The sequence below is a fragment of the Lithobates pipiens genome, unplaced genomic scaffold (assembly GCF_037356315.1).
Source record: "Lithobates pipiens isolate NorthernLeopardFrog02 unplaced genomic scaffold, aLitPip1_a1.2 Scaffold_1, whole genome shotgun sequence".
In the NCBI taxonomy this organism is placed as follows: domain Eukaryota; kingdom Metazoa; phylum Chordata; class Amphibia; order Anura; family Ranidae; genus Lithobates; species Lithobates pipiens.
The window spans coordinates 163,032,883-163,058,296 of NW_027507685.1; the positions used below are offsets into that span (position 1 = coordinate 163,032,883).

The 25,414-nt window shown below is 44.7% G+C and overlaps 1 protein-coding gene across 4 annotated transcripts in view; it reads left to right on the top strand.

Annotated features, from left to right (window-relative positions):
• NEK6 (NIMA related kinase 6) overlaps window positions 1–25,414 on the top strand; it is a 345,952-nt gene that overhangs the window by 188,588 nt on the left and 131,950 nt on the right. For all 4 annotated transcript variants that reach the window (XM_077478833.1, XM_077478836.1, XM_077478835.1 and 1 more), the window contains 2 exons: window positions 7,124–7,264; window positions 24,536–24,598. In XM_077478833.1, the coding sequence (XP_077334959.1) occupies window positions 7,124–7,264; window positions 24,536–24,598 (204 nt within the window). The remainder of the gene's footprint in view (window positions 1–7,123; window positions 7,265–24,535; window positions 24,599–25,414) is intronic.

The following is a 25,414-nucleotide window of genomic DNA, read 5'->3' on the forward strand; positions in this document are numbered from 1 at the left end:
CCGCCACACTCTCCTGCCCCCCCCAGTGGTCTCCATCACCACCACACTCTCCTGCCACCTCTTCAGTGCTCTCCTCCACACCACACTCTCCTGCCCCCCCCCCCAGTGCTCTCCTCCACTGCCACACTCTCCTGCCCCCCCAGTGGTCTCCATCACCACCACACTCTCCTGCCACCCCTCCAGTGCTCTCCTCCACCACCACACTCTCCTGCCCCCCCCCCAGTGCTCTCCTCCACCGCCACACTCTCCTGCCCCCCCAGTGGTCTCCATCACCACCACACTCTCCTGCCACCCCCTCCAGTGCTCTCCTCCACCACCACACTCTCCTGCCCCCCCAGTGCTCTCCTCCACCGCCACACTCTCCTGCCCCCCCAGTGGTCTCCATCACCACCACACTCTCCTTCCACCCCTCCAGTGCTCTCCTCCACCGCCACACTCTCCTGCCCTCCCAGTGCTCTCCTCCACCGCCACACTCTCCTGCCCCCCCAGTGGTCTCCATTACCACCACACTCTCCTGCCACCCCCTCCAGTGCTCTCCTCTACCACCACACTCTCCTGCCACCCCCTCCAGTGCTCTCCTCCACCGCCACACTCTCCTGCTTTCCAGTGCTCTCCTCCACCGCCACACTCTCCTGCCCCCCCAGTGGTCTCCATCACCACCACACTCTCCTTCCACCCCTCCAGTGCTCTCCTCCACCGCCACACTCTCCTGCCCTCCCAATGCTCTCCTCCACCGCCACACTCTCCTGCCCCCCCAGTGGTCTCCATTACCACCACACTCTCCTGCAACCCCCTCCAGTGCTCTCCTCTACCACCACACTCTCCTGCAACCCCCTCCAGTGCTCTCCTCTACCACCACACTCTCCTGCCACCCCCTCCAGTGCTCTCCTCCACCACCACACTCTCCTGCCCCCCCCCACAGTGCTCTCCTCCACCACCACACTGTCCTGCCCCCCCCCCCCAGTTTTCTCCCACCCTGTTCTTGCTGCTCTCCAGCTCTCCCCATCCTTTTCTAGCCACCATCCCATTTCTTTCTCCCCCAGTGCTCTCCACCCGTTCCCCCCCAGTGCTCTCCCCCCCGTCCCCCCCCCCAGTGCTCTCCCCCCGTGCCCTCCACTCCCCCCAGGGCTCTCCCCCAGTGCTTTCTCCCTCCAGTGCTCTCCTCTCTCCCCCTGTTCTTTCCGCCCAGTGCTCTCCCCTCAGTGCTCTCCACTCCCCCCAATGCTCCCCCCCTGTTCTTTCCCCCCCCCAGTGCTCTTCAGCTCTCCCCATTACTCTCCAGCCCCCACCCCGATGCTCTCCAGCCCCCCTTACTCCCCACCCCTGTTCTTTCTGCCCCCCTGGTGCTCTCCAGCCCCCCCAGTGCTCTCTACCCTCCGTGCTCTCCACTCCTGTTCTTTTTGGCTCCCCCCCAGCACTCTCCACTCCCCACCCCTGTACTCTCCACTCCCCCTGCATTTTGCGCCCACCCATGTGCTCTCCACCCCCCATAGTGCTCTCCAGTCCCCCGTGCTTTCTACCCCTGTTCTTTCTGGCCCCCACTGGTGCACTCAAGCTCCCCCCATTGCTCTCCACTCCCCCCTGCTCTTTGTACCCCCCAGTGCTCTTCACCACCCCACACTCTTAGCCCCCCCAGTGCTCTCAGCCTACCGTGCTCTGTACCTCTGTTCTTGTTGGCCCCCCCAGTGCTCTCAAGTTCCCCCCAAGCGCTCTCCGCTCCCCACCCCTGTGATCTCCACTCCCCCTCGCTCTTTGCCCCCACCCTTGTGTTCTCCAACCCCTCCAGTACTCTTTGCTCCCCCTTCTCTCCAACTCCCACTCAGTGCTCTCCACTTCCCCAGGACCAGAGGGCAGGCTGACTGGGGCCAGAAAATGAGGACGGCTGAAGGTGCAGGTGGCCAGGGACCACTCCATCTCACAGCAGACAGATCCTCTGGAAGGAGCACCATCCCCATCCAAAACGAGAACAGACCCTGCCTTCTGCTGGCCGTCATGGATATCCTGCTGGCATGCAAGGTACTGTACCGAGCATCAACAACACACCTTCCCACAGACAGGGACTGCAGACTGGGACATGGGGCACAGGAGGGGCTGCAATGATGGGCGCAGTGAGACTGCATTCACGGCACAGTAAAGCTGCATTTGATGGACACAGTGAGGCTGCATTTGAAGGGCACAGTGAGGCTGCATTTGAAGGGCACAGTGAGGCAGCATTTGGTGGGCACAGTGAAGCTGCATTTGGTGGGCACAGTGAAGCTGCATTTGGTGGGCACAGTGAGGCTGAATTTGATGGGCACTGGTGAGGCCACATTGAGCTCTTGTTTCAAGTCTGCAGTCTCTGTCCATCTCCTGTAGCATGTCTGCAGTCTCTGAGGGAGTCTGGAGAGGAGTCAAGAGTGGGAGCGCTGCTGGGATGGGGGTCATGGGAGAAGTCAGACTTGTGTGGACTGTGGACAGGAGACTATAGGATAAAACCTCCAAGCTGGAGCCAACTGACTGAGCCCTGCACAGTGCACCTGAGAGGAGGTCAGTGAAAGCACCGCCAGGCCAGTCGGGGGTCACTGATGTAAGGGGGGAGTGAATACGATAATGTAAGGGGCACCGATATAAAGGGTTTCCTCCGTATATTAGTAACCCAACCCCCTTACCTTAGAGTATTATTTCTGCAGAAGGTGGTTCCCCCCCCCCCCCACGTTCAGAGTTTCTGGGGTCCCCCTTGATGATTGATCACTTACCACTATTAACTGGAATTTGAATATATATATATATATATATATATATATATATATATATATATATATATATATATATAAAAAGCCCTATGTGATTTCATATCTATATCTAATACTCTCTTCATCAGATGTGCTTTAAAATGTATGGTTTTTCCCTTTCATGAACAAGAAAATAATGACGTTATGCTGTTGGGCTGGTATAATAATGCTGTTGGGCTGGTATAATAATGCTGTGAGGCTGGTATAAAAAAATTTCCAGGGCTGGTTTTTGAAAGCATGGGTGTCCGCAAGGTTACTCAGGTGGCTGCGTACCATGCCCATATAGCCTAGAGAATGTACATCTTTTTACATTGCAATACATCTGTTGTGGCCATATTTTTATCTTGATGAAAACAGCCAATACAGTGACAGTATGAGATCAATATATGACCACAACAGATGTATTGCAATGTAAAAAGATGTACATTCTCTAGGCTATATGAGCATGGAACACAGCCGCCAGAGTAACTTCCAATACAAAGTGAAGATGAATTATCTGTTATATAACACATATGTATTACCAGTGGAAAGATTTTCATGAGATTGTCAAAAAGGGGCGGAGCATGAGTGGCCTTGAAATGATGCCCCCCCTTGGAAAAAGTTCTGCGGACGCCCATGTCACTGTTTGCAATTTATGTAGAGCAACAATTCTTTTTTTCAGATCCTCAGAGAGTTCTTTGCCATGAGGTGCCATGTTGAACTTCCAGTGACCAGTATGAGGGAGGGAGAGCGATAACACCAAATTTAACACCTGCTCCCCATTCACACCTGAGACTTTGTCACACTAACGAGTCACATGACACCGGGGAGGGAAAATGGCTTACTAGGACCCAATTAGCACATTTTCACTTAGGGGTATACTCACTTTTGTTGCTGGCGGTTTAGATATTAATGGCTGTGTTGAGTTATTTTGAGGGGACAGCAAATTTACACTGTTATACAAGCTATACACTCACTACTTTACATTGTAGCAAAGTGTCACTTCTTCAGTGTTGTCACATGAAAAGATATAGTAAAATATTTACAAAAATGTGAGAGGTGTACTAACTTTTGTGAGATACTTTATATCTACTATATATATCTACAGCTCTCTATACAATAGCATGGAGGTCACTGCAAAGAATGCTCCATTGGCAAGAGCCCTCTCCCCCCTGACAGATGGCTAACAAGACCATGGTTGTCGGTTATTACGCATCTAAAAGACAGAAATTGCTCATTGCTCAAGGAATCCCTAACAGCCTCCAGAGGAACCCTAGGGTTCAACAGAAAACTGGTTGAGAAAGGCTGGTCTAGCGGGTGAAAAGAATAGAAGCAGAGGAATACTTACCTTAGGCTTCCTTCCCACAATATGACTGGCCCCACAAAGCTGCTACTCTTTGGGGGTCGTATGGTCATATCCTCTCTACCCACATACCAAGAGTGGAGAAAAGTGCTTGGTTTATTACGCATGAGTCAGTGTCTTTTTAAGACAATAAAATATTTAAAATATAAAAAAAAAAAAGAATAGGTTTTATTAAGTCCAAACAGAATCCATGCACAGCTGCTCTGGCATAGGGGTCAGTAGGAGGAAAACTGCTCTGACACTGGTATTAGTGGGAGGAAAAATAAAGGGGGGTTTGAAGTGCCCTAGTGGCACTGAATGGAGCTGGGTTTCATGAAGGAGGGTTTGGAGGAGGAAATGGGATTCAGCAGCAGCCCTGGTAGCCCTGCGGGGAATGAGGTTTCTGGAGGATGTTGGAGCAACTGTGGGTAACAGTATTTCTGGGGGAGGCTGGGGGTCCTTTCAGGGGGCTAGGGAATGATGAAAAATAATACAGTTGACTTGTCATACACAATGCTTTTATCATACATTAAAGTGGATGTAAACCCTTTTTCATGGAATTTGAGCTGGGCACATATATTGGTAGTGTTTTCTTACCTCTCTTCAATGCACTATATCCCGTAGCTGTCTCCTGCTCTGTTCTTCCTTTTGATAGAAAACAAAACACTCCTGTGCACAAGTGAGTACCAGATGGACTAGATCTCGTAGTGGATCATGTTTCAGGCCTTGCTGCCCTCAAGGATAGGGGTATCCTAACAGTCAAAGAGAAAAGAAAGAAAACAAGGGCGCACCAGCATTGTGCATCATCCCTAGATGCCAGCAGTGACCCCTGTAATCTCCTCTGTTATGATCTGGTGTCTGTTGTCACTTTTACCAATTGCTATCATCTGGAGACTATTTGTTTCAGGAGTTTTCATCCATAAGTTTTTGAGTAGCTTCCTATTTTATTTCTAATAAAATCTATCTAAGGATAATGCACAAGGATGGTGCACCCTTGTTTTCTTTCTTTTCTTCGTTCTTCCTTTATCAGCCCGATAACTCCTGACACGTTCTCCGCCACATATGAGAAAAGTAGCTTGAGTTTTGCGTTGAGGAGGATGCTATAAATAGATTAGCAGAGTGCTAAACGATTGAAAGCTGAAAGTTTCTACCTATGAGGAGAGGGGGTGTATGCCTTTCCTCCAATCAGCTGTCTTGGCTGTATGCTCAGGCTTTATTGCAGTGCTGAACAGGAAGAGAAAATCTCCTAACATGATGTGCACTTTCTAAACAGTCTATAAAGCTGAAGACCACAGATATACATGTAATACTTATGTAGAGAGATTTGTTTCATCTCTATGTATCATCTGATCCTGTTCTCTTCTGTGGTTATCTATGAGGGTTTACATCCCCTTTAAGCTTGAATTCCCCCTGACTGTGACAGGTTTACTTTGATTAATATGCTTGATCTGGGAGCTATGTAGTCTGGTGTTTGTTTATTCCTGACTTAAACATCTTATGTAAAATGGCCTTGACTGCACAGCAGCTTCTTATAGGCTTCTATGGGAACATATCCTGAGGGTCTTCAGTCTTAGGATGTGGCCCTATAGAAGTCTATGAGAAGATACTGCCCTGGTGTAAACATTCAGCAGAGGCTATGGCTGTTAGATCAAAGTAAGTAAGTAAGTAAAGTTTGTATTCAGGGATGAGGAGGGTGGATCAGGGGAGGGGAGCAAAAAAGAAATAGATTCATACAGCACAGTGTTGCTTTGTTTGCTTTGGGACTCTGGAGCAACAGGAGGCCATTTACTCCAATAAATGAGTTAAAGTCATGATGACCTACCTTTCCTTCAATTTCAGGGTTTTCTCTGCAGCTTAATACAAAGAGAACTCCATGGGACACCGCAGGCTCCACATCACGGCTTGCGTTTTATTAATGACTTGTAAATCATAGGCACAGTGTGTTTAGAGGATCGCGGTATCTGCTGTCTGCTATAAATAGGCATTTTTGTACAGTGAACTTATGCTTTACACCACGCAGCAGTTTCGTATACACCATGTGGCTAAAGGTTTGTGAAAAATCTGACCATGATACCTATAAATGTGTGACCCACAACAAAAATTGTAAGTGCTGCTCAAGGCTCTGCCAGGTCCTCTTGTATGACAAACCACTAGGAATGCTGACAAGGAAAGAGCATGTCCCAGCTCAGAACATCCAGTAGGAAATGGAAGTCCTAAATGTCGCACATCACAGCAAAACCCTGTGAGGAGGTGTATGACAGTCTCCGTGTGAGCTCCAACCAGGCCACGCCCTCCATGTAGCATGGACTAGTTGGGGCCCAGGGGTGTGGCCTGGTTGGAGCCCGGGCTGAGGCTGTCATAACCTCCAATATGCGACCTAAAATATGGTCACAAACTTCCAAATTGTCACGATCTGGTGATTCCAATAAGGAGTACTATTATTGCTACAGCATACATTTTAGACAACTACGGTATGTGCTTCCAATCTTGAGACAACTATTTGGAAGGACTCTTTTCTGTTTCGACACGATTGTGGCTCTGTGGCACAAAATTAGGCAATAAGGATATTGTTTGATGAATTTAGTTTGAAGGACCTTGTGTTGCCCTGACTTCAATCTTCCTAGTTTGACTATTAAGATTTTCATCCAACGTCAGCACCTGACCTCCAAATGATCTTTTGGCTGAATAGGTGCACAGATGCTTTCCCAAAAGACTAGTAGCTGTCAATAGTAGCAAGGGGGTGGGGGGCAACTCTATATTAATGCCGATGGTTGTGGTATGGCATGTCCAACAAAGTCACTTGTGACCATATAGTGTATCTTTTGGGGTACACTTTTGGTAAGATTTCAGCTTCCTCAGGTGTACACACCTGCTGCAGGCATTGCAAGTTCCACTATTTCATTTAAATGTAATTGTTTATAGGCCTGTTTTATCCTAGGATAAGAAATACTTGAAAGAAAGTAACTAAACATTTACATCAATCAGTTTTTATCCACTGAATCTGATTTTTTTTTATATCTTGTTTGCACAGAGACACATGACCACCTATCCTTACCGATGCACATTGGCAGACTTTAAAATTGATAAGAAGATTGGTCGGGGGCAGTTCAGTGAGGTGTACAGAGCGACTTGTCACATGGACAGGAAGCCGGTGGCTCTGAAGAAAGTCCAGGTAAGCAAGAGTACAAAACACGGCATAAATAAAGCGATTAATCTGTTTGGGAAGTTCCTGCATAAGTTGAACAATATTAACATGTGGTTTCCAATCATCATAAACAATCATTATCACACATAAATTTATCATGTTTAAAAATCTGTGTGCAATCAATAGCTGGTCATTGATTCCTCTATGCATATACAGAGTAAAACTTTTGTTTAACCACTTCAGCCCCGGAAGAATTTACCCCCTTCCTGACCAGACCACTTTTTGCGATTCCGCACTGCGTCGCTTTAACTGACAATTGCACGGTTGTGGGACGTGGCTCCCAAACTAAATTGACATCCTTTTTTTCCCACAAATAGAGCTTTCTTTTGGTGGCATCTAATCACCCCTGCGGTTTTTATTTTTTGCACTATAAGAAAAAAAAGGGACAATTTTGAAAAAAAAAAAAACGCATTATTTTTTACATTTTGCTATAATAAACATCCCCCAAAAATATATAAAAAAAATGTTTTTTTTCCTCAGTTTAGGCCGATATGTATTCTTCAACATATTTTTGGTAAAAAAAAAAAATCACAATAAGCGATTATTGATTGGTTTGAAAAAATTTATAGCGTTTACAAAATAGTGGATAGTTTTATGGCATTTTTATTAATATTTTTTTTTTACTAGTGATGGCGGTGATCAGCGATTTTTACCTGACTGTGACATTATGACGGATATATCGGCCATTTTTGATGCATTTTTGGGACCATTGTCATTTATACAGCAATCAGTGCTATACAAATGCACTGATTCCTGAGTAAATGACACTGGCAGTGAAGGGGTTAACCACTAGGGGGAAGTGTAGGGGTTAAGTATGTCTTGGGGAGTGATTCTAACTGTGGGGGGTGGGGCTACGTGTGACACATCACTGATCTCTGCTCCTGATCACAGGGAGCAGAGATCAGTGACACTGTCACTAGGCAGTTAGCATCTCCCCGTTCTTCCTCTCCGTGAGATGATCGCGAGTATCCCCGCAGCGATCCAGTCTGCGGGACCCGCGACCCGACTCACGGAGCTTACCGCGTGCGCCCACTGGCCGCCTCTTAAAGGGCAACGTACAGGTACGTTAGTTTGACTGTACAAGCCCTTCTGCCGATGTATATTGGTGTGAGGTAGTTGGCAAGCGGTTAATCTTTACCAGTAGTAGCTCATATTGCACAAGAGTTTAGGAGAGTTTTTGGGCATTTGCTTTTACAGGCATTTTTTCCAAAACATTTTATTTATTTTTTTTTACGCTGGCTTACCTTTATTTATTTTTTTAAGGAGATTTACACACAGGTCATGTTAGCATGTTACGTTGCCAACATATGACATGCACCTTTTTAAAATTATGTAAAAAGACTCTCGCTCCTCTAGCTCCTCCAAAAAGTGAATTTAAAGGGATTGTAAAGGTATTTTTTTTTTTTTTAAATAACAAACATGTTATACTTACCTCCACTGTGCAGCTCGTTTTGCACAGAGTGGCTTAAACACATACCTACTTCCTGTGTACAGATTCACTTACAGGTCAATGTATATTGCTTCCTGCTTCAGTGTGTGTGTGTATATTAATATATATATATATATATATATATATATATATATATATAGATATAGATATAGATATATGTATATGTATTGATGTAGGTTCTTGTGTCCACCAGCAGAGAGAAGTTGGGTTGATGCCCCACTCCCAATTCTGGAGGCATAATGGTCTAGCAAAGGGGTCTTAAAACTACGGCCCTCCAGTTGTTCAGGAAATACAATTCCCATCATGCCCAGTCATGTCTGTGAATGTCAGTTTTACAATGCCTCATGGGATGTATAGTTCCGCAACAGCTGGAGAGCCGTAGTTTGAAGATTCCTGATCACTCTGCATGTCTTGAAAAAAGGTGTTTTTTCATGTGCCTTGTATAATACCCACGAAATAAGTTTGGAAAATACCAGTGGGTGATGGCACATCTACATTCCAATTTTGGCACTTAAGATAGTCATACACTATGCAATCTGATTGGCCAATCTCTGTGCAACTCGATATTTAGCTAAATAGGTAATAGAAAGTAGCACTTGAACAGTTGATTCAAATTATAGGAAATCAAGCAGGCTCTTGCACTAAATCTAATTTATTTAAGATCTAGCTGATTGCAGTTCATGGTCACCTTTAAAGATCAAGATCTAAAAATATAAATTTATTGGGTTGTAATGTATTCAAAGGGTAAAAAAAAAAAAAGAAAAAAAAATTTCAAAGATATATTAGAAGTGACAGGAATGAGATTAGCATCAAAGGGTTAATTAACTGAGAACGCCTACTAATTGCACATCCAATGAGATGAGATTAAACAATTGTATTGGGCGTGCGCTATTATCATTGAGTTACCCTAGCACCAGTTGCAGTTTGCATATGTGAGTATTTATTATCATTATTTGCGCTCCAATGTGCGCCGGTTCACACATTTGATTAATGACTTTTCCGGCGCACCAATTAATGTATGAACTGGTGCAGAGCCTTCTTCTTAGTAAATCACCCCCATATTAAACAATGAGCTGCTTCTACAGGCAGGAGAAAAAAAATGTAAATCTGCTGTAGAAGCAGCGTTTTTTAAACCCAATGTGCATTTACCCTAAAGAAGATTGCGAACAGGTAGGTATATGGCACAAGAGACATAGATGGCATAAAGAACTTGCCTGCTCACCATTTTTTATTGTTGGACTTCAGTTCCTCTTTAATTTGTTAAAATATACCCAAGGTCAGTGTAAAGTTTTTTTTTAAATATTACCTTTTTTATCCCATGCACTGTATAAAGGACAATGGGACATCGGTTGCATATAAAAAAAAAAAAAAGGTTTTATATTTAGGATGGGTTTGTTACCACATAAGTATTTAAAACAACTTCTTGACACCCAAAAGAATAGGTCCATGAAGATCAATAATACCTTCATGTCCGGCAGGGAGTGGTTCAGCTACAGTGGCAGAAGAATTTTCAGTGTGCTGGATGTGTGGTCTCCCTTGCATGCTGTGATTATTTACACTAGCTGCTATGTCACTACTATGTCCTGTAGTGACAACGTTACCGGCAAGTGGAGCCACAAAACTCAGCAGGGAACCAGAAATCTGACACTCTTGGACATGTGTTGGATGTTGAAGGGTTTATAGCTATTGTAGCTCTGGAGGAGATGAAAGAGTAGGCACCCCTTCCCGTTGGATAGGTAACTATTATTGATTGACTGCATGGGCCTATTTTTTTTTGTTTTGTTTTTTTGGTTGGCAAAGCTGATTATAGTTGACCAATGGGTTTTTTTCTGCACTTGGACCAAAACTGCAGGAGGTAACGGAGGATGAATTTAACGGACAACTTTTTTATAGTCTCCTATGCATGTTCAGATTATATACTGTATTTCAGCAAGTAGTTTACTTGTGCCTAAGAAACCTTTTGCAGTGCACGTTATTGATGCTAGTACAGATTATTTCTGTAGGCATGAAGTTGCAAAAAGCTTAATTTTTATTGTCGACAGGAAATGTAGTGGTCCTCATAGAAAGTAAGCAACAGGATCCTTATATTTTTAGCTATTTCACACCTCGGGAACCACAACACATTTCACCAGTGCTGCCAAGTGTAATAAGAATAACAGCTTATTCAGCTCCCGAGCCTTTATGTGTCAAAAGCTACAAAATGTAAAATGGTGTTACAGTTAAAACTAAACTACTATTTTCAAGAAACTGATTAGCCTTTACATGGGCTTGGTACTGATTGGCTGGAGGCTCCACACCCTTATTGAGATTCGGATAGCGCTATCTTCATTTCTCTTGTGCCCAGCAATGCAGCCTCACCTGTGCCTAGCAATGCAGCCTCACCTGTGTCCAGCAAAGCAGCCTCACCAGTGCCCAGCAATGCAGCCTCTTCGGTTCCCAGGAATGCAGCCTCACCAGTGCCCACATCTCACCCTCACCTCTGCCGGGATCACAGAGGAGAGGAAGAGGAGAGCAGGCCGGATCATCACACAGGCGGGTGTCGTCTGCTGGGTCAGCTTTAATTTGAATCGCCTGGTGGCCTACTGGATTGGCTCCCACCTAGGCAGCACATGTCCCGGCATTGGACAAGTGTGCTGTCTGTCAAAGGAGCCATACCAGGAGGCAGGACTTTATGTGAAGGCATGCGATTCAAATTAAAGCTGACCCAGGGGGCGATGCTGGCCCGACACCCACCAGTGTGTGGCACACCAGGGCAAACCACCCCCTAAGCACCTCCTTGGACAAATCCAGGGAAAGACTGGCTCCAGGGACAGTGTCATTAGTCTGGGGACGTCTGGTCACCCTACTGTAAGAGACTTGGGCCTATAGCCCCAGAAGCCACCCCCTAGCATGCTGGGCTATTTATTATGAGAGTCCAGCACTAGCTGTGCACCTACTGACTGCTTCAGCAGACAGGGGATGTACATGGAGAGTAGGGGGGAGTGAAGACCTTTCTTAGAGCTAATCAGCTAACTAATAATTTGTGTGTGTGTGTGTAACGTCAATACTGTAATTCAGGCATGTATTTTTATAGGTTTGTACTAATCCAGCTAAAACATTGGCATACACAACTTTCCCTCACCACCTGGTGGCTAGAAGGGGTAAATGCAGTATGTATATGCAATAATTCTTATTTACCTAGCTAAAAATAAAACAAAAATGTATCTTTACTCTTCAACACAATAACTGAATAAAGAAAATATTTGGAAAAACACTGTACATTCCCTTTAAGTCGGAATTTAAAGTGGTTGTAAACCCTTACAAACCACTTTGACCTACAGGTAAGCCTAGATTAAGGCTTACTTGTAGGTCCAAGCAATATCTCCTAAACCTATATGGTTTAGGAGATATTTGCCCAAAAACGGGCACACTGAGCGCGGCACTGAGCGCGCACTGAGCGCGGCATTTCCAAGAATGGAGCTGCCGCACGTGTCGACTCCCGTGCGCATGCGCGGGAGTGACGTCATCGCGGCTTCGCCGAATGACAGCGGCGGAGCTGCGAGACCCCACCAACAAGATGGATGCGGCGGACTACAGGGGACAGCGGCGACTTCGCTGGCTCCTGTGTCAGGTAAGTGACACATAATGGGCTACTATGCGATGCATAGTAGTCCATTATGCTTTGCCTTTGCAGGGAATGAAAGAGGAAGTAAACTCATCAGGGTTTACTTCCTCTTTAATGCACATTCATCAACAAGAGAACATTTTTGAAAAGTCAATTTGATGATAGTTGGAGAAAAGTACTGTTTCCATTCTAAACTAGTCCTATCAACAAGTATGATTAAAAAGGAGCTACACTATACTACCATAAGTATTGGTACGCCTTATGAATTTTGTACGCCACATGAATTTTAATGGCATCCCAGTCTTAGTCCATAGTGTTCGATATTGAGTTGGCCAAACCTTAGCAGCTATAACAGCTTCAATTCTTCTGGGAAGGCTGTCCACAAGATTTACGAGTGTGTCTATGGGAATGTTTGACAGGCCAGTCAAGTTCATCCACCCTAAACTCACTCCTCTATGTCTTTACGCACTTTGATTTGTGCACTGGTCCAAATCATTTGGTGGAGGTGGAATTATGGTGTGGGTTTTTTTTTTTTAGGGGTTGGGCTTGCACCCTTAGTTCCAGTGAAGGGAACTCGTAAGGCTTCAGCATACCAAGATATTTTGGACAATTTCTTTCTTTTTTTTTTTTTTTTTTTTTTTTTTTTTTTTTATTTTGGACAATTTCATGCTCCTAACTTTGTGGGAACAATTTGAGGATGGCCCTTCCTGTTCCAACATGACTGTGCACCAGTACACAAACAAGGTCCATAAAAACATAGATGAGCGACTTTAGAGTGGAGGAACATGACTGGCCTGCACAGAGTCCTGACATCAACCTGATAGAACACCTTTGGGATAAATTAGAGCGGAGACTGCGAGCCAGGCCTTCTGGTTCACATCAGTGCCTGACCTCACAAATGCGCTTCTGGAAGAATGGTCAAACATTCCCATAGACACACTCCTAAACCTTGTGGACAGCCTTCCCAGAAGAGCTGAAGCGGTTATAGCTGCAAAGGATGGGCCAACTCAATATTGAAACCTACGGACTAAGGCCGCGTACACATGGGCGGACTGTTCGCCCAACTTTGTCCGCTGAACAGTGTTTCAGCGGACAGTCCGCTCGTGTGTGGGCTTTCAGAGGACAGTTTCAGCGGACAGTCTGACGAACAAAGTTTTTTCGGAATTTCCGTAAAACTGTCCGCTGAAACTTGGTTTCAGCGAACAGTCCCCTCGTGTGTAGGCTTGTTCGTCAAACTAAGTTCCGCGCATGCTCAGAAAGGATTTACACGCCGAAAGTTATAATGCAGTGTATAGGACGTCGTATTTTTCGTCCCGTCGTACGTGCCGTTCACGTCATCGCGCACGGTTTCAGCAAACTGTTCGTACGTCGTGTGTGGCCATGTCCGTCCATGCTAATTTTGAGCGGACTGTTTGCCGAAACTGTTTGACGGACAAAGTTGGGCGAACAGTCCCCGCGTGTGTACGCGGCCTTAGACTGGGATGCCATTATTTAATGGTGTATAACAGTTTAAGACCATTTTTATTAGCCCAGTTGTAAACTAAAGTTTAGCTTTTTTGGTAGTATATATAACAAGGTTTGCTTTACAAATTAACATTTAATAGGTGACAAAAGGTTCCCAAAGAAGGGAGAGTTTGCACACGGATGTAAGAATTTACTGAATTTCATACACAGGATCTTCGTTTCAATGATTTTTATTGAAATTATGTTTTTTTTTTTTTTTATCAGTAACAAGGGTTCACTGTGATACATATTTTGTTCACAATAAAGGTACAGTTGTGGGGCTCAGATTAGTGCGAAAGAAACCATAAGTACTTATAGTAAAACACATATCAACAAACTGGTAAATCATAGAATGACCAACCTTCTCTTTCCAAGACTGTTCATTATATATCTGACAATACAATCAATAGCCTTTGTAGTTTACCATAGAAAACTGTCGTAAGGTAGAATCCGGTAACCCAGCTTGGAGTCATAGTAGTTCTTTAATAGTAAACGTATGCTGGTTTGGACGTTCTATAGAGCCCATTATCACACGTATGGGAACCCAACCATGGGAACAAAATAACTCTTTGCGTAAAAGAAGGGGTGAAGGAAGAAAAGAGATGAAAATGAAAAGGAAGAATATAGGGCAGGAGAAGAAAGAGAAAGAAAAGGGAAAAAAGGAATAAAAGAGTGTATAGACGATCGCCACGCTCCAGCCTACTAATCCCCCCCCCCTCATGGCAACTGAAGATATCTAACCCAGGGATTCCATATCTTTTCAAATCGTTTTTGTTGGTCTCGGAGAATACTAGTTAGTTTTTCATTTATCATGATCCAGGAAATTTTGTTTTTAACTAGCGCCAGGTTTATCTGAGAGGTTTTCCACGCTCGCGCTATGGCAATTTTAGCTGCCAAAAAAATGAAAGAAATGAGGGATCTGAGATGTTTAGGTAGGTAATTCGAGAGGTCAGAGAATAGAGCTGTTTTAACATTTTTAGGTATATTCACTCCGGTCACCGATTACACCAAGTTAAAAATTCTTATCCAGAATCTGTTGACTTTTGGACATGTCCACCAGGTGTGGAACATTGTTCCCACTTGACCGCACCCTCTAAAGCAGAGGGGCGAAGCCTCTGGGTGCATTTTAGCTATCCGTGCCGGAACCAGGTACCACCGCGACAGTACTTTGTAATTGGCCTCCACGAGGGAGGTGTTCAAAATTCCCCTGTGCACCACGGCCGACCACCTGGACCAAACATCCTCATCAATCGTCTCCCCCAAGTCCGCTTCCCAAGCTATTTGGTAAGAAAGCTTAGAGTTCCGATCGCGTCCCAGGTGCTTTGAGGCACTTATTTTCATAAAGTGTTCTAGCGTTAATATCTCCCTGGCCTTGACCAAGTGATTGAATATAGTGGATAATTTGACAGAATCGAAACGTCTCCGTCAAAGGCATTTTGAATGTGTCCCGAAAGTATGAAAGTTTTCTGATGCCTCTATGATCTATGAAATGTGCTATCCTAAGCATACTCAGGATCTTGTTGACCACAAAAGACATTATATAAACACACATACAGAAGTGTAAAGGTAGGTAAGCATATACAAGCATAAAATTCTTCTTACCAGTATTGCAATACACGCGTATATACACATATAAACATGCGTATAGATGAGTAAACACGTATATGCAAATTACTGTACTCAACGTTTTCTATTTTTTAGCTTTTCTGCTTTGCTCTCATTGCTCTATTACTGAGCTTTACACAGCTGTGTGTATGATTCTATTGAAAACAATGCATCTATATCCAGATCAGTAAAAAGTATGGAATTTTTTTAATCTCATGTGCCTAAAGCCACACACTATCAGATTTTCTGCTGATTTTTTCCTTCAGATTTACCAAAACCATGTAATATGAGGTCAAACCTTAGGAGTTTCAATGTGTATGCAATCAGGCAGGCCCCTGCACTACATGGTTTTGGTAAATCTGAAGGAAAAAAAACAGCAAAAAATCTGATAGTGTGTATGGGGCTTTACTATGGCAGCAAACTGAAGAAGTCTTTTTCCAAGCAACACGTCTATTTTTGAAACCTTGGTGGAAGCTCTGGGGGGAAGGGAGGGGGATTACATTTTAACCTTAACTACTGAGCTATGTAAACAACTAGAAGGAGGTAAAGAGAAACATGCTGAAAAAAGCATAACGTTTCTTGGCATTCTTAAAGCGGGAGTCCACCGGGACTCCGCGTTTTTTTTTTTTTTTTTAAAAGCCAGCAGCTACAAATACTGCAGCTGCTGACTTTTAAATAGTGACACTTACCTGTCCAGCGCGCCCGCGATGTCGGCACCCGAAGCCGATCGCTCGCTCGGCTGCCGGGTCCCGCCGCCATCTTGGGCTTCATTTCCCGGTTCCCTACTGCGCATGCGCGAGCCGCGCGGCGCAATCCGGACGGTCCCCGCTGCCTCTGGGAGCTGTGTGTTTCCCAGCAGGCAGCGGGGCACTTGCTGAAGGGGGCGGGCGCTTGCGGAACGTACGCCCCGTTCCGCAGAGAGCTAGCCCGGAAGTGGGTGCAGTTACCTGGATTATCCAGGTAACTGCACCCCCCTCCCCCCTGAAAGATGCCGATTGTGGCGCCGGAGGGGGGGGGGATTCCGATGAGCGGAGGTCCATTTTAGGGTGGACCTCCGCTTTAACTTTATATATAATATTTTATATTTACCTGAATAACAAATATAACCTATTTTCCACAGTCCTATTTTGACTCGTAGCCATAATACATGCAAAAAACAATGAATAAAAAACATAAATAACCAACTATACTATATATACTCTATGTCATAACTAATCTAGGAATAAGCAGCAAGAATGGGGCTCTAATATAACCATACAAAGCTAACAAACTGGACTGTTAGCAGCTCTTCCTGTTGACCTCGGTCCATCTGCTAATCCTATATGAGGAGTTTACAAGCTGTTTTAACTTCTTGGTAGTGGATGTAAAAATTCAATCACGTTTACCAGGAGTCTGCAGATTGCTTTTAAGCCGGCTCTCCCATTACCTTTTAATAAAGTGGGTGTTCTGAAGTGTTAGAATGTTTTAAAATGGAGCCATGGTGGTTTTATAAAGTGTGGATGGTTTTACAGAAAGCCAATGAGGCAGAAAACTAGCTATTACTGTAGTAAGAGATTATTATTGCCAGAAGTGACAAAAACATGGACAACTGTACAATTTCAAACCTGGTTACTTTTCATTTACCATAATATTGTACATCACTTAGCTATATAACATCTGAACATTTGTGTTTAGAAATGCTTGTAGTGGGTAACACTGGCAAAAAAGAGGGCATGAGGTCATGGGGTGAAAATTACATTAAAGCTTCTCAACAATAAAGACCTTATGGCTTGGTTCTTGGTTCACACTTGTGTAATGTGGGAACCCTGAAAATCCACTGTGGGTTCCCGCATCGCATCCGACTTGCACGGCAGTTCACAGCTTCAATACCATGTTAATGACACCCCCATTTCAGCTTGTATATCACATTGCAAACTGACAGTTTGGAAATTAATCAGATCGTATGGGTGTGAACACCCATGCGATCCGATTCTGGTGCAGACCAAAAAAAGGGTGCTGTGCGAGTTTGGTCTGAATGGGATGTGATATCAGCCATACTATATGTATGGTTGAAATCGCATCACACTGCAGTGCAAATCACATGCGATCTTGCACCACGCACAAGTGTGATCCGGGACTAAGACCTGCTTAAATCCCCTTCTAGTTTAGGGATCTTTACTCTACAAACTATACCCATACACCCAGTCTAACTAGTTTTTCAGGAAAAAAAAACGAATCTAAGGCCGGGTTCACACTATTGAGAATTGTATGCAGGATCCCTACATTTTGCAATAGCAGGAGATTGTGACCAGTGTTGTGTCAAATACTGTCCCCCGTCGGATAGTGTCCACCCTTTACTGCGCTTGTACAGTACGGAAGACAAGGAGACACTGAAAGTCTCCAAAGATGAACGGCGCCTGCGCACTGTGTCCAGGTTCAAGCCCCACCACCCAAGTGGACATAGAGTCAGAATAAAAAATTGCAGAGCGAAGTGAGGCTGTGCCCAAAGCGTGGCGAGCGAAGCGAGCTCACGAGGGGCCCTGTTACTAAGTGCTACCATATATCCACTTGGATGGTGGGGCATCAACCTGGACTCCGTGCGTGCAAGCGCTGCACCTGCACAGTACAGAGCGGACACTATGCGATGGGGGGACAATTTTTGGCAGAACACCGACTCTCTATGGAGCCGGTTCACATATCTCCGAGGCGGCCCCAGTGCAAATATAATATAATAACAAAGAAAACACCTTTTTTCTTTATATTATTAAGTAATGCCATTTTAATCAACTGTCTGCTGAACACCTGTTTAACCACTAGGCCCCATAAGAATTTACCTCCTTCCCGACCAGGCCATTTTTTGGGATACAGCACTGCGTCATTTTAGCTGACAATAGCGTGGCCGTGTGACATTGTGCCCAAACAAAATTGATGTTCTTTTCCCCCCACAAATAGAGCATTCTTTTGGTGGTATTTGATCACCTCTGCAGTTTTTATTTTTTGCGCTATAAACAAAAAAAAGAGCAACAATTTTGAAAAAAAAAAAAAAATATATATATAGATCTATATATATATCTATATATATATATATATATATATATATATATATATATATATATATATATATATATATATATTGTACTTTTTACTATAATAAATATCCAATTTAAAAAAAAATGTTTTTCCTCAGTTCAGGCTCATATGTATTCTTTTACACATACAGATCCCAGTTCTTGCTCTGTCACGATAAATTGCGGGTGCCTGGCAGTCATCGCACCCGCCGGGCACACACATCAGCCCCGGGACACGCAGGCACGTGCGCACGTGCTAAAGCGTCTTAAAGAGCCGACGTACAGCTACGACAGCTTGCGCAGGGGAGCCAACCTGCCGCAGTATAACTGCAGTGGTTGTTCCAGCGGCGGTTAATGAATAATTAGACGTATGCAAATTAACAAATCTTGGATGCAATTAATGGCCCGCATTTGTGGGAGTATTTTGTAGCATAGAAAATGTTGATTCTCAAAGGAAAGTAAAGGTTTTCTGACAAATCTGTTGGGGGTGTACTCATTTAACTGAGCACTGTACATTTACTCCAACTTGGGGGACTCTCAAAGGGCTGTAGTACACTGGGGTGCTGTGATGTGACCACTGCAGCTTATGCATATATTTGCAAATGTGTGGAAACTAAACCCCTTGTTTTTAACGTGAACTGTAAGCCCTTGTACACACGGTCGGATAATCCGTCGGAATGTGTCCTATCGGACCGTGTCGTGGGATAATCCGACTGTGTGTGGTATGCATCAGACTGATTCCGTCCGAATATCCGTTGGACCCAATTTTCCAACATGTTGGAAATATTTCCCGACCAACTGGTTCGATCGGACATACTCTGATCATGTGTAGCGAATTTTGATCGGACCAAGTGCCACGCATGCTCAGATCAAATTCCTACATCAAAGCTATTGGCTACTAGCCTGAATGTAGTCCCATCGTAACGAAATTACGTCATCACGTTCTGAAAGATCGGATTTTTCGACAACTTAGTCCGACCGTGTGTATGCAACACACTCCGTCGGACACAATCCGTCGGACTAAATCCGACAGACAAAATCCGACGGATTTGGTTGGCAGAATCTCCGACCGTGTGTACAGGGGCTTAGAAAGGGTCAATTTGGTTTGTTGCAGGCTGGCTGGTGCGTGAACTGGGAATTTTTGTGTGTTTTTTTTACAAGCCTTCCATGTTCCTTGTTGCAAAGACTAGTTATAGTTACATAGATACCCTGTTTCCCCTAAAATAAGACCTAGCGTGATTGTTGGTGTTGGCTGCAATATAAGCCCTACCACCCAAATAAGCCCTACTCTGTTTCCTCAAAAATAAGCCCTACCCTGAAAAGAAGACCTACAAGGACTTTAACTAGGGCTTATTTGGGGGGTAGGGCTTTTATTGCAGCTATCACCGACAATCACACTAGGTCTTATTTTAGGGGAAACAGGGTACATAGTCTGGTTGAAAAAGACACAAGTCTATCCAGTTCAACCAACAAAATGGGGAAAAAAATAAATCATACAATACCATATAAATATTCCAATACCCATAATTGATCCAGAGAAAGACATAAAAAAACAGCATAGGCATTTTGCTCCAGCAGGGTAAAGAAAAATGCTTCCTGATCCCCCGAGAGGCAATCGGATATTCCCTGGATCAACTTTACCTATAAATATTAGTATCCAGTTATATTATATACATTTAGGAAAGAATTAATGCCTTTTTAAAAGCAATCTACTGGCCAGAACCAGATCTTGAGGGAGTCTATTCCACATGTTCACAGCTCTTACTGTGAACAAACCTTTCCGTATTTGGAGATAAAATTTCTTTTCCACTAGACATTAAGTGTCCTCCCTTATCCTTTATGATAACCTTTAAGGAGAATCAGGTTGACAGGTATTGTTATGCCCAAGTAGGAGATGCCCTTGGAAGGAGTAGTTGGAGCAAAGTGAAGACATTGTGGGGGCAGATAAGGAGATGTTGAGGGCTTCTGTTTTGGAGATATTGCTCTTAAAGTTACTAAAAGAGCCGAAGCGCTGGAACTCAGAAAAGAGTGAAAGTAGGGTTGTATAGGGTTGACGGGCATATATCAACAGATCATCAGCATAAAGGGACAGTTTATGGTGGTCGGAGGGAGTTTGGACAGGTGCTCAATTACAATGACTAATAAGAGCGGGGGGGAAAGGGGGCAACCTTGGCGGGTGCCATTCGATATGTTGAACGCCTCTGATGAGGTGCCATTTACCAAGCCTGAGGCAGACGGGTGTAAGTGAATAATTTTAGTAATGAAAGGGGAGCCAAGGCCTATTTGTTCCAGGGAGAGGCGCAAAAAAGCCAAATGAGGTGTATTGTTTTAGTCGTGTTGTTCCAGGCCTCCCTACCTGGGACATAAACAACCTGGTCTCTGTGGATAATCCCTGGCAATAGCGGTGAAAAGGCAGTTAGCGAGAATCTTTGCAAATAACTTTAGGTCTACGTTCAGTAGTACTACTGCTACTGCATTGGGAAGGATCCTTGCTGGGGTTCAGAAGGATGGAGACATTGGCCGACAGGAGGTCCCTGGAGGGGAGAGTAGAGTTATCAATCGCATTGAAGGCCCGGGCCAGGAGTGGCGTTAATAGGGGTGCAAATGTTTTGTATAATTGGGTTTTTTTCCACCTGGGCCAGGGCATTTGCCTAATTTTAGACCCTTGATGGCTCCCAGAAAATCCAGTTCTGCTAAGGGCCTATCCAGATCAGAGGACTCCCGTGGGTCAATTGCAGGCAAGGCAGTTTCCACTATGTAGGCCTGCATGATGTCCGTGGAAAGGGACGCAGGGCTGTCTGAGGCACCCAGTGGTAGATTATACAACTGAGAATAGAAGTGTAATATGCCTTTCACGTTAAAGACTTTGGACTGGTCGAGTTTACTAATGAAAGGAATGGAGTGGAGGGGGGGTCTGGGATGAATACCCATGAAAACACCCAGGCTAGGTGCTTACCACACTTATTGGCCACGGAATAATGGTAATTGTGTGCTCGATCACGGGCTATTGAGGAGTGGGAGTCCAGTAATTGGAGGAGGTCACAACGTGTGTTCTATAAAGTGACGGGCTCTAGCATTTGTTTATGGAGGGATTCAAGGACCAAAATGGTGGTTAAAAGGCAACGAATTTCATCTGATCTAATCTTTTTTAGGCGAGAACCGTTTTGTATAAGAACGCCTCAGACCACACATTTCAGAGCCTCCCACTGGATAAGTGGGATGGTAGTGTTGGTGGAGTGGTCAGATACAAAGTGTCGGCTCACCTTGGTGACTACGGCTATACACACTGAATCATTATCATTCAGGCACCAGGATGCACCTCTGCGGGATGGCGGTGGTTGGACGAAGGACAACCCCTTACAATTATAGGATGCTAGGTTAAGAGGTTGTACGTTTGCCATGGTGGGGAATGTGGGTTGGGGGGGAGTGGGTTATATGGACCCTCCTGGTGCCAATATCTCCAAGCATAGGGAAGGGGGAGGGAACGGAAGAGAGGGGAGGAAAACTGGTGAGAAGGATAGGTAAAAGAAAAAGCAGCATGAGGATATAGAAAAGAAAGTCTCAGGCCTCAGTGTCAATAATGTGTCAACAGAAGGGTTCGAGGTATACCTGACCACTAAGGGCAGAGACCAGAAAAGCAGAGGGGAGAGAAAATTACATGAGTAGGCCACTAGGTGGCACCAAATAGTCGAAAACCAATAGACATAATAAAGTACTATAGGGGACATTTCTGAACCAAGAACAGTGCCAGGGGAGGGTACTGAGTATGCCTAAGGGAGGGTAAGTGTGAGGCATGGAGATCCCCCCAGGGACCAGGCTCCACAGGACAGTAGGTATACTAGAACATAAAAATATGCCATGGAAGAGTAATAGTCATGAGAAACAAAACAAAAGATGGCAAAAGCATAAAATGGCAAACTCATTCTCTAGGTATACGAGCATTACAACAACATGGGGATCATAGAAAGGTAAGGCAGGCCTTAGACTGGACTAATGGCTAGAAACCTCTTTAAAATAATTGCTGAATATTGTTAGTAATAAATCTTTTTTGTCTGTGGTGCACTCTATTTATAAATTCCATGTGCACAATATGTAGGAATGAATGAAATATATATGGTTGACACTGTTAGTTTGGACTTCAGTGGTGAGATTTCCCACCGTATTAGGGGTTAATTGCCTTTTCCAACAAGACTACAGCATAACTGTCAACTCTCCTCTTCCTGGAGTCACCTTGTACTTTTACATATAGAGTCCATTAAGCAGGAAGAGGGACATCACGTTTGGATTTATAATGGAACTATATTTCCACTGGAGTCAAAGACACAAAACATGCTATCCATTGATTCTGCTTATCAAAACTGGTAACAGTCAGATTGTCTGCTTTGGCCAACAAAAGTGGTTCTTTCCTCCAAAAAATGTGTAAGTAAAGCTCTGTGGAACCATGTAAGGAAATATTTTCATATATTTGTGACAACGTGTTGTATTAAAACACATATGGTCTAACAAAGGTGCTTTGAAATCATTGGGCCAACTGTGCGCGTGTTTTTAAGTTTGATAGTATATTTGTATATAAGCGCATGAAACAATTTGTATGAATTTGTTTAACCACTTGGGTACCGCGCTATTGCCGAATGACGGCATTAGCGCGGACCTAGATTTCCAGGACTACGTCTATTGACGTCGTCCTGGTTACGAGCGGCCTGCGCGCCCCCTGAGGGGCGCGCGCGGCGCGCTCTGTGATCGGCGAGTCCGTGAGACTCGCCTGATCACCGATCCGTGTAAGGGGTCGATCCCGACCCCTTATCACGTGATCAGCTGTCAGCCAATGACAGCTGATCATGTGATAGAACGGAGCCGGTAATCGGCTATTATTCCTCCTCTCGCTGACAGCGCGAGGAGAAAAAAAAAAAGCCGATCACCGGCGGCCATGATCGGGACATCAGTCCCGATCACGGCCAGCAATGAAAGGCACCACATGCCACCTGCCAGTGCCCACCTGCCTCCCGCAGTGCCATCCTGAAATATAACAAAGTAAAAGTAAGTGCCCCCCGTCTGTGCCCATAATGCCCACAGTGCCACCCCACAGTGCCACCCACAGTGCCACCCCACAGTGCCACCCCACAGTGCCACCCACAGTGCCACCCACAGTGCCACCCAATCTGCCTCAAAGGTGCTGCACCCCAGTGCCGCCCATCAGTGCCCAGCAGTGCCGCCCATCAGTGCCCAGCAGTGCCGCCCATCAGTGCCCAGCAGTGCCACCTATCAGAGCCACCTATCAGTGCCACCTATCAGTGCCCATCAGTCCCATCTATCTGTGGTACCTATCAGTGCCCATCCGTGCCACCCATCCGTGCCACTTATCCGTGCCACCCATCCGTGCCATCTTATCTGTGCCCATCTTTGCCCATCAGTGCCGCCTTATCTGTGCCCATCGGTGCCGCCTTATCTGTGCCTATTAGTGCCGCCTTAACTATGCCTATCAGTGCCCACAAGTGCAGCCTATCAGTGCCCACCAATGCAGCCCATCAGTGCCCACCAATGCAGCCTATCAGTGCCGCCTTATCAGCGCACTTCAATGAAGGAGAAAAATGACCCGTTTGCAAAATTTTATAACAAACTATTAAACATGATTTTTTTTTTTTTTTTTTTTGCATCTTTTTTTGTTTGTTTAGCAAAAAATAAAACTCCGAGCTGTAACTAAATACCACCAAAAGAAAGCTCTATTTGTGGGAAAAAAATGATAGAAATTTCATTTGGGTACAGTGTTGTATGCCCGCGCAATTGTCATTCAAAGTGCATCAGCGCTGAAAGCTGAAAATTGGTCTGGGACTGAGGGGGGTTTAAGTGCCCAGTAAGCAAGTGGTTAATCCAATTTACAGACACAGTGTGAACACATTTGATTTCAAACGTACATTACTGAATATTTATGAATGTACTGCATAAGCAGATGCAATTGCACCTAGAAGTGTTTTTATTATATGCTTTTAATACAGTTCTGATAATTGATAAAAGCATGTTATCTTTTACAGATATTTGAAATGATGGATGCCAAGGCAAGACAAGATTGTATTAAGGAAATTGATCTTCTGAAGGTAAGATGCTGCTATGATTTGAGTTTAAATTGATAACATCTAGCAACAATCACTCAATGTTATGGGCATCTTAATAGAATTTCCACTTTTCGCAGGGAACCCCTCACTTACTATTGAATGTGGACTAGCATGAGCCATCTTGCTCCAAATCACCTATTTTCATGGGCTTTTTAAGTTTTAGTCGCATCCTGCCGAAAAAGAGGAAGGTGCCCTATATGCTCTTGTGGCTGTGGAGCTGCATTTTTTTAAGCCAAGGAACAGGTTCACATTGTAGGACCCTGTGCTTTATAAATGTGGCAGCATATATCTTTATTTAGAAGAAAGTTCACACAGCTGGTTGATGTTAGAGACCTTGCACTCCTTCACCTTCTGTTTGAAGATGCCCCACAGATGTGCAATAGGGTTTAGGTCTGTAGACATGCTTGGCCAGTCCAATACCTTTACCCTCAGCTTCTTTAGCAAGGCAGTGGTTGTCTTGGAGGTGAGTTTGGGGTCATTATCATGTTGGAATACTGCCCTGCGTCCCAGTCTCCGAAGGGGAGGATTATGCTTGGTTTTAGTATGTCACAGTACATGTTGGCATTTATGGTTCCCTCAATGAACTGTAGCTCCCCAGTGCTGGCAGCACTCATGCAGCCCCAGACCATGACCCTCCCACCACCATGCTTGACTGTAGGTAAGACACACTTGTCTTTGTACTCCTCACCTGGTTGCCCCCACACAAGTTTGACACCATCTGAACCAAATAAGTTTATCTTGGTCTCATCAGACCACAGGACATGGTTCCAGTAATCCATGTCCTTAGTCTGCTTGTCT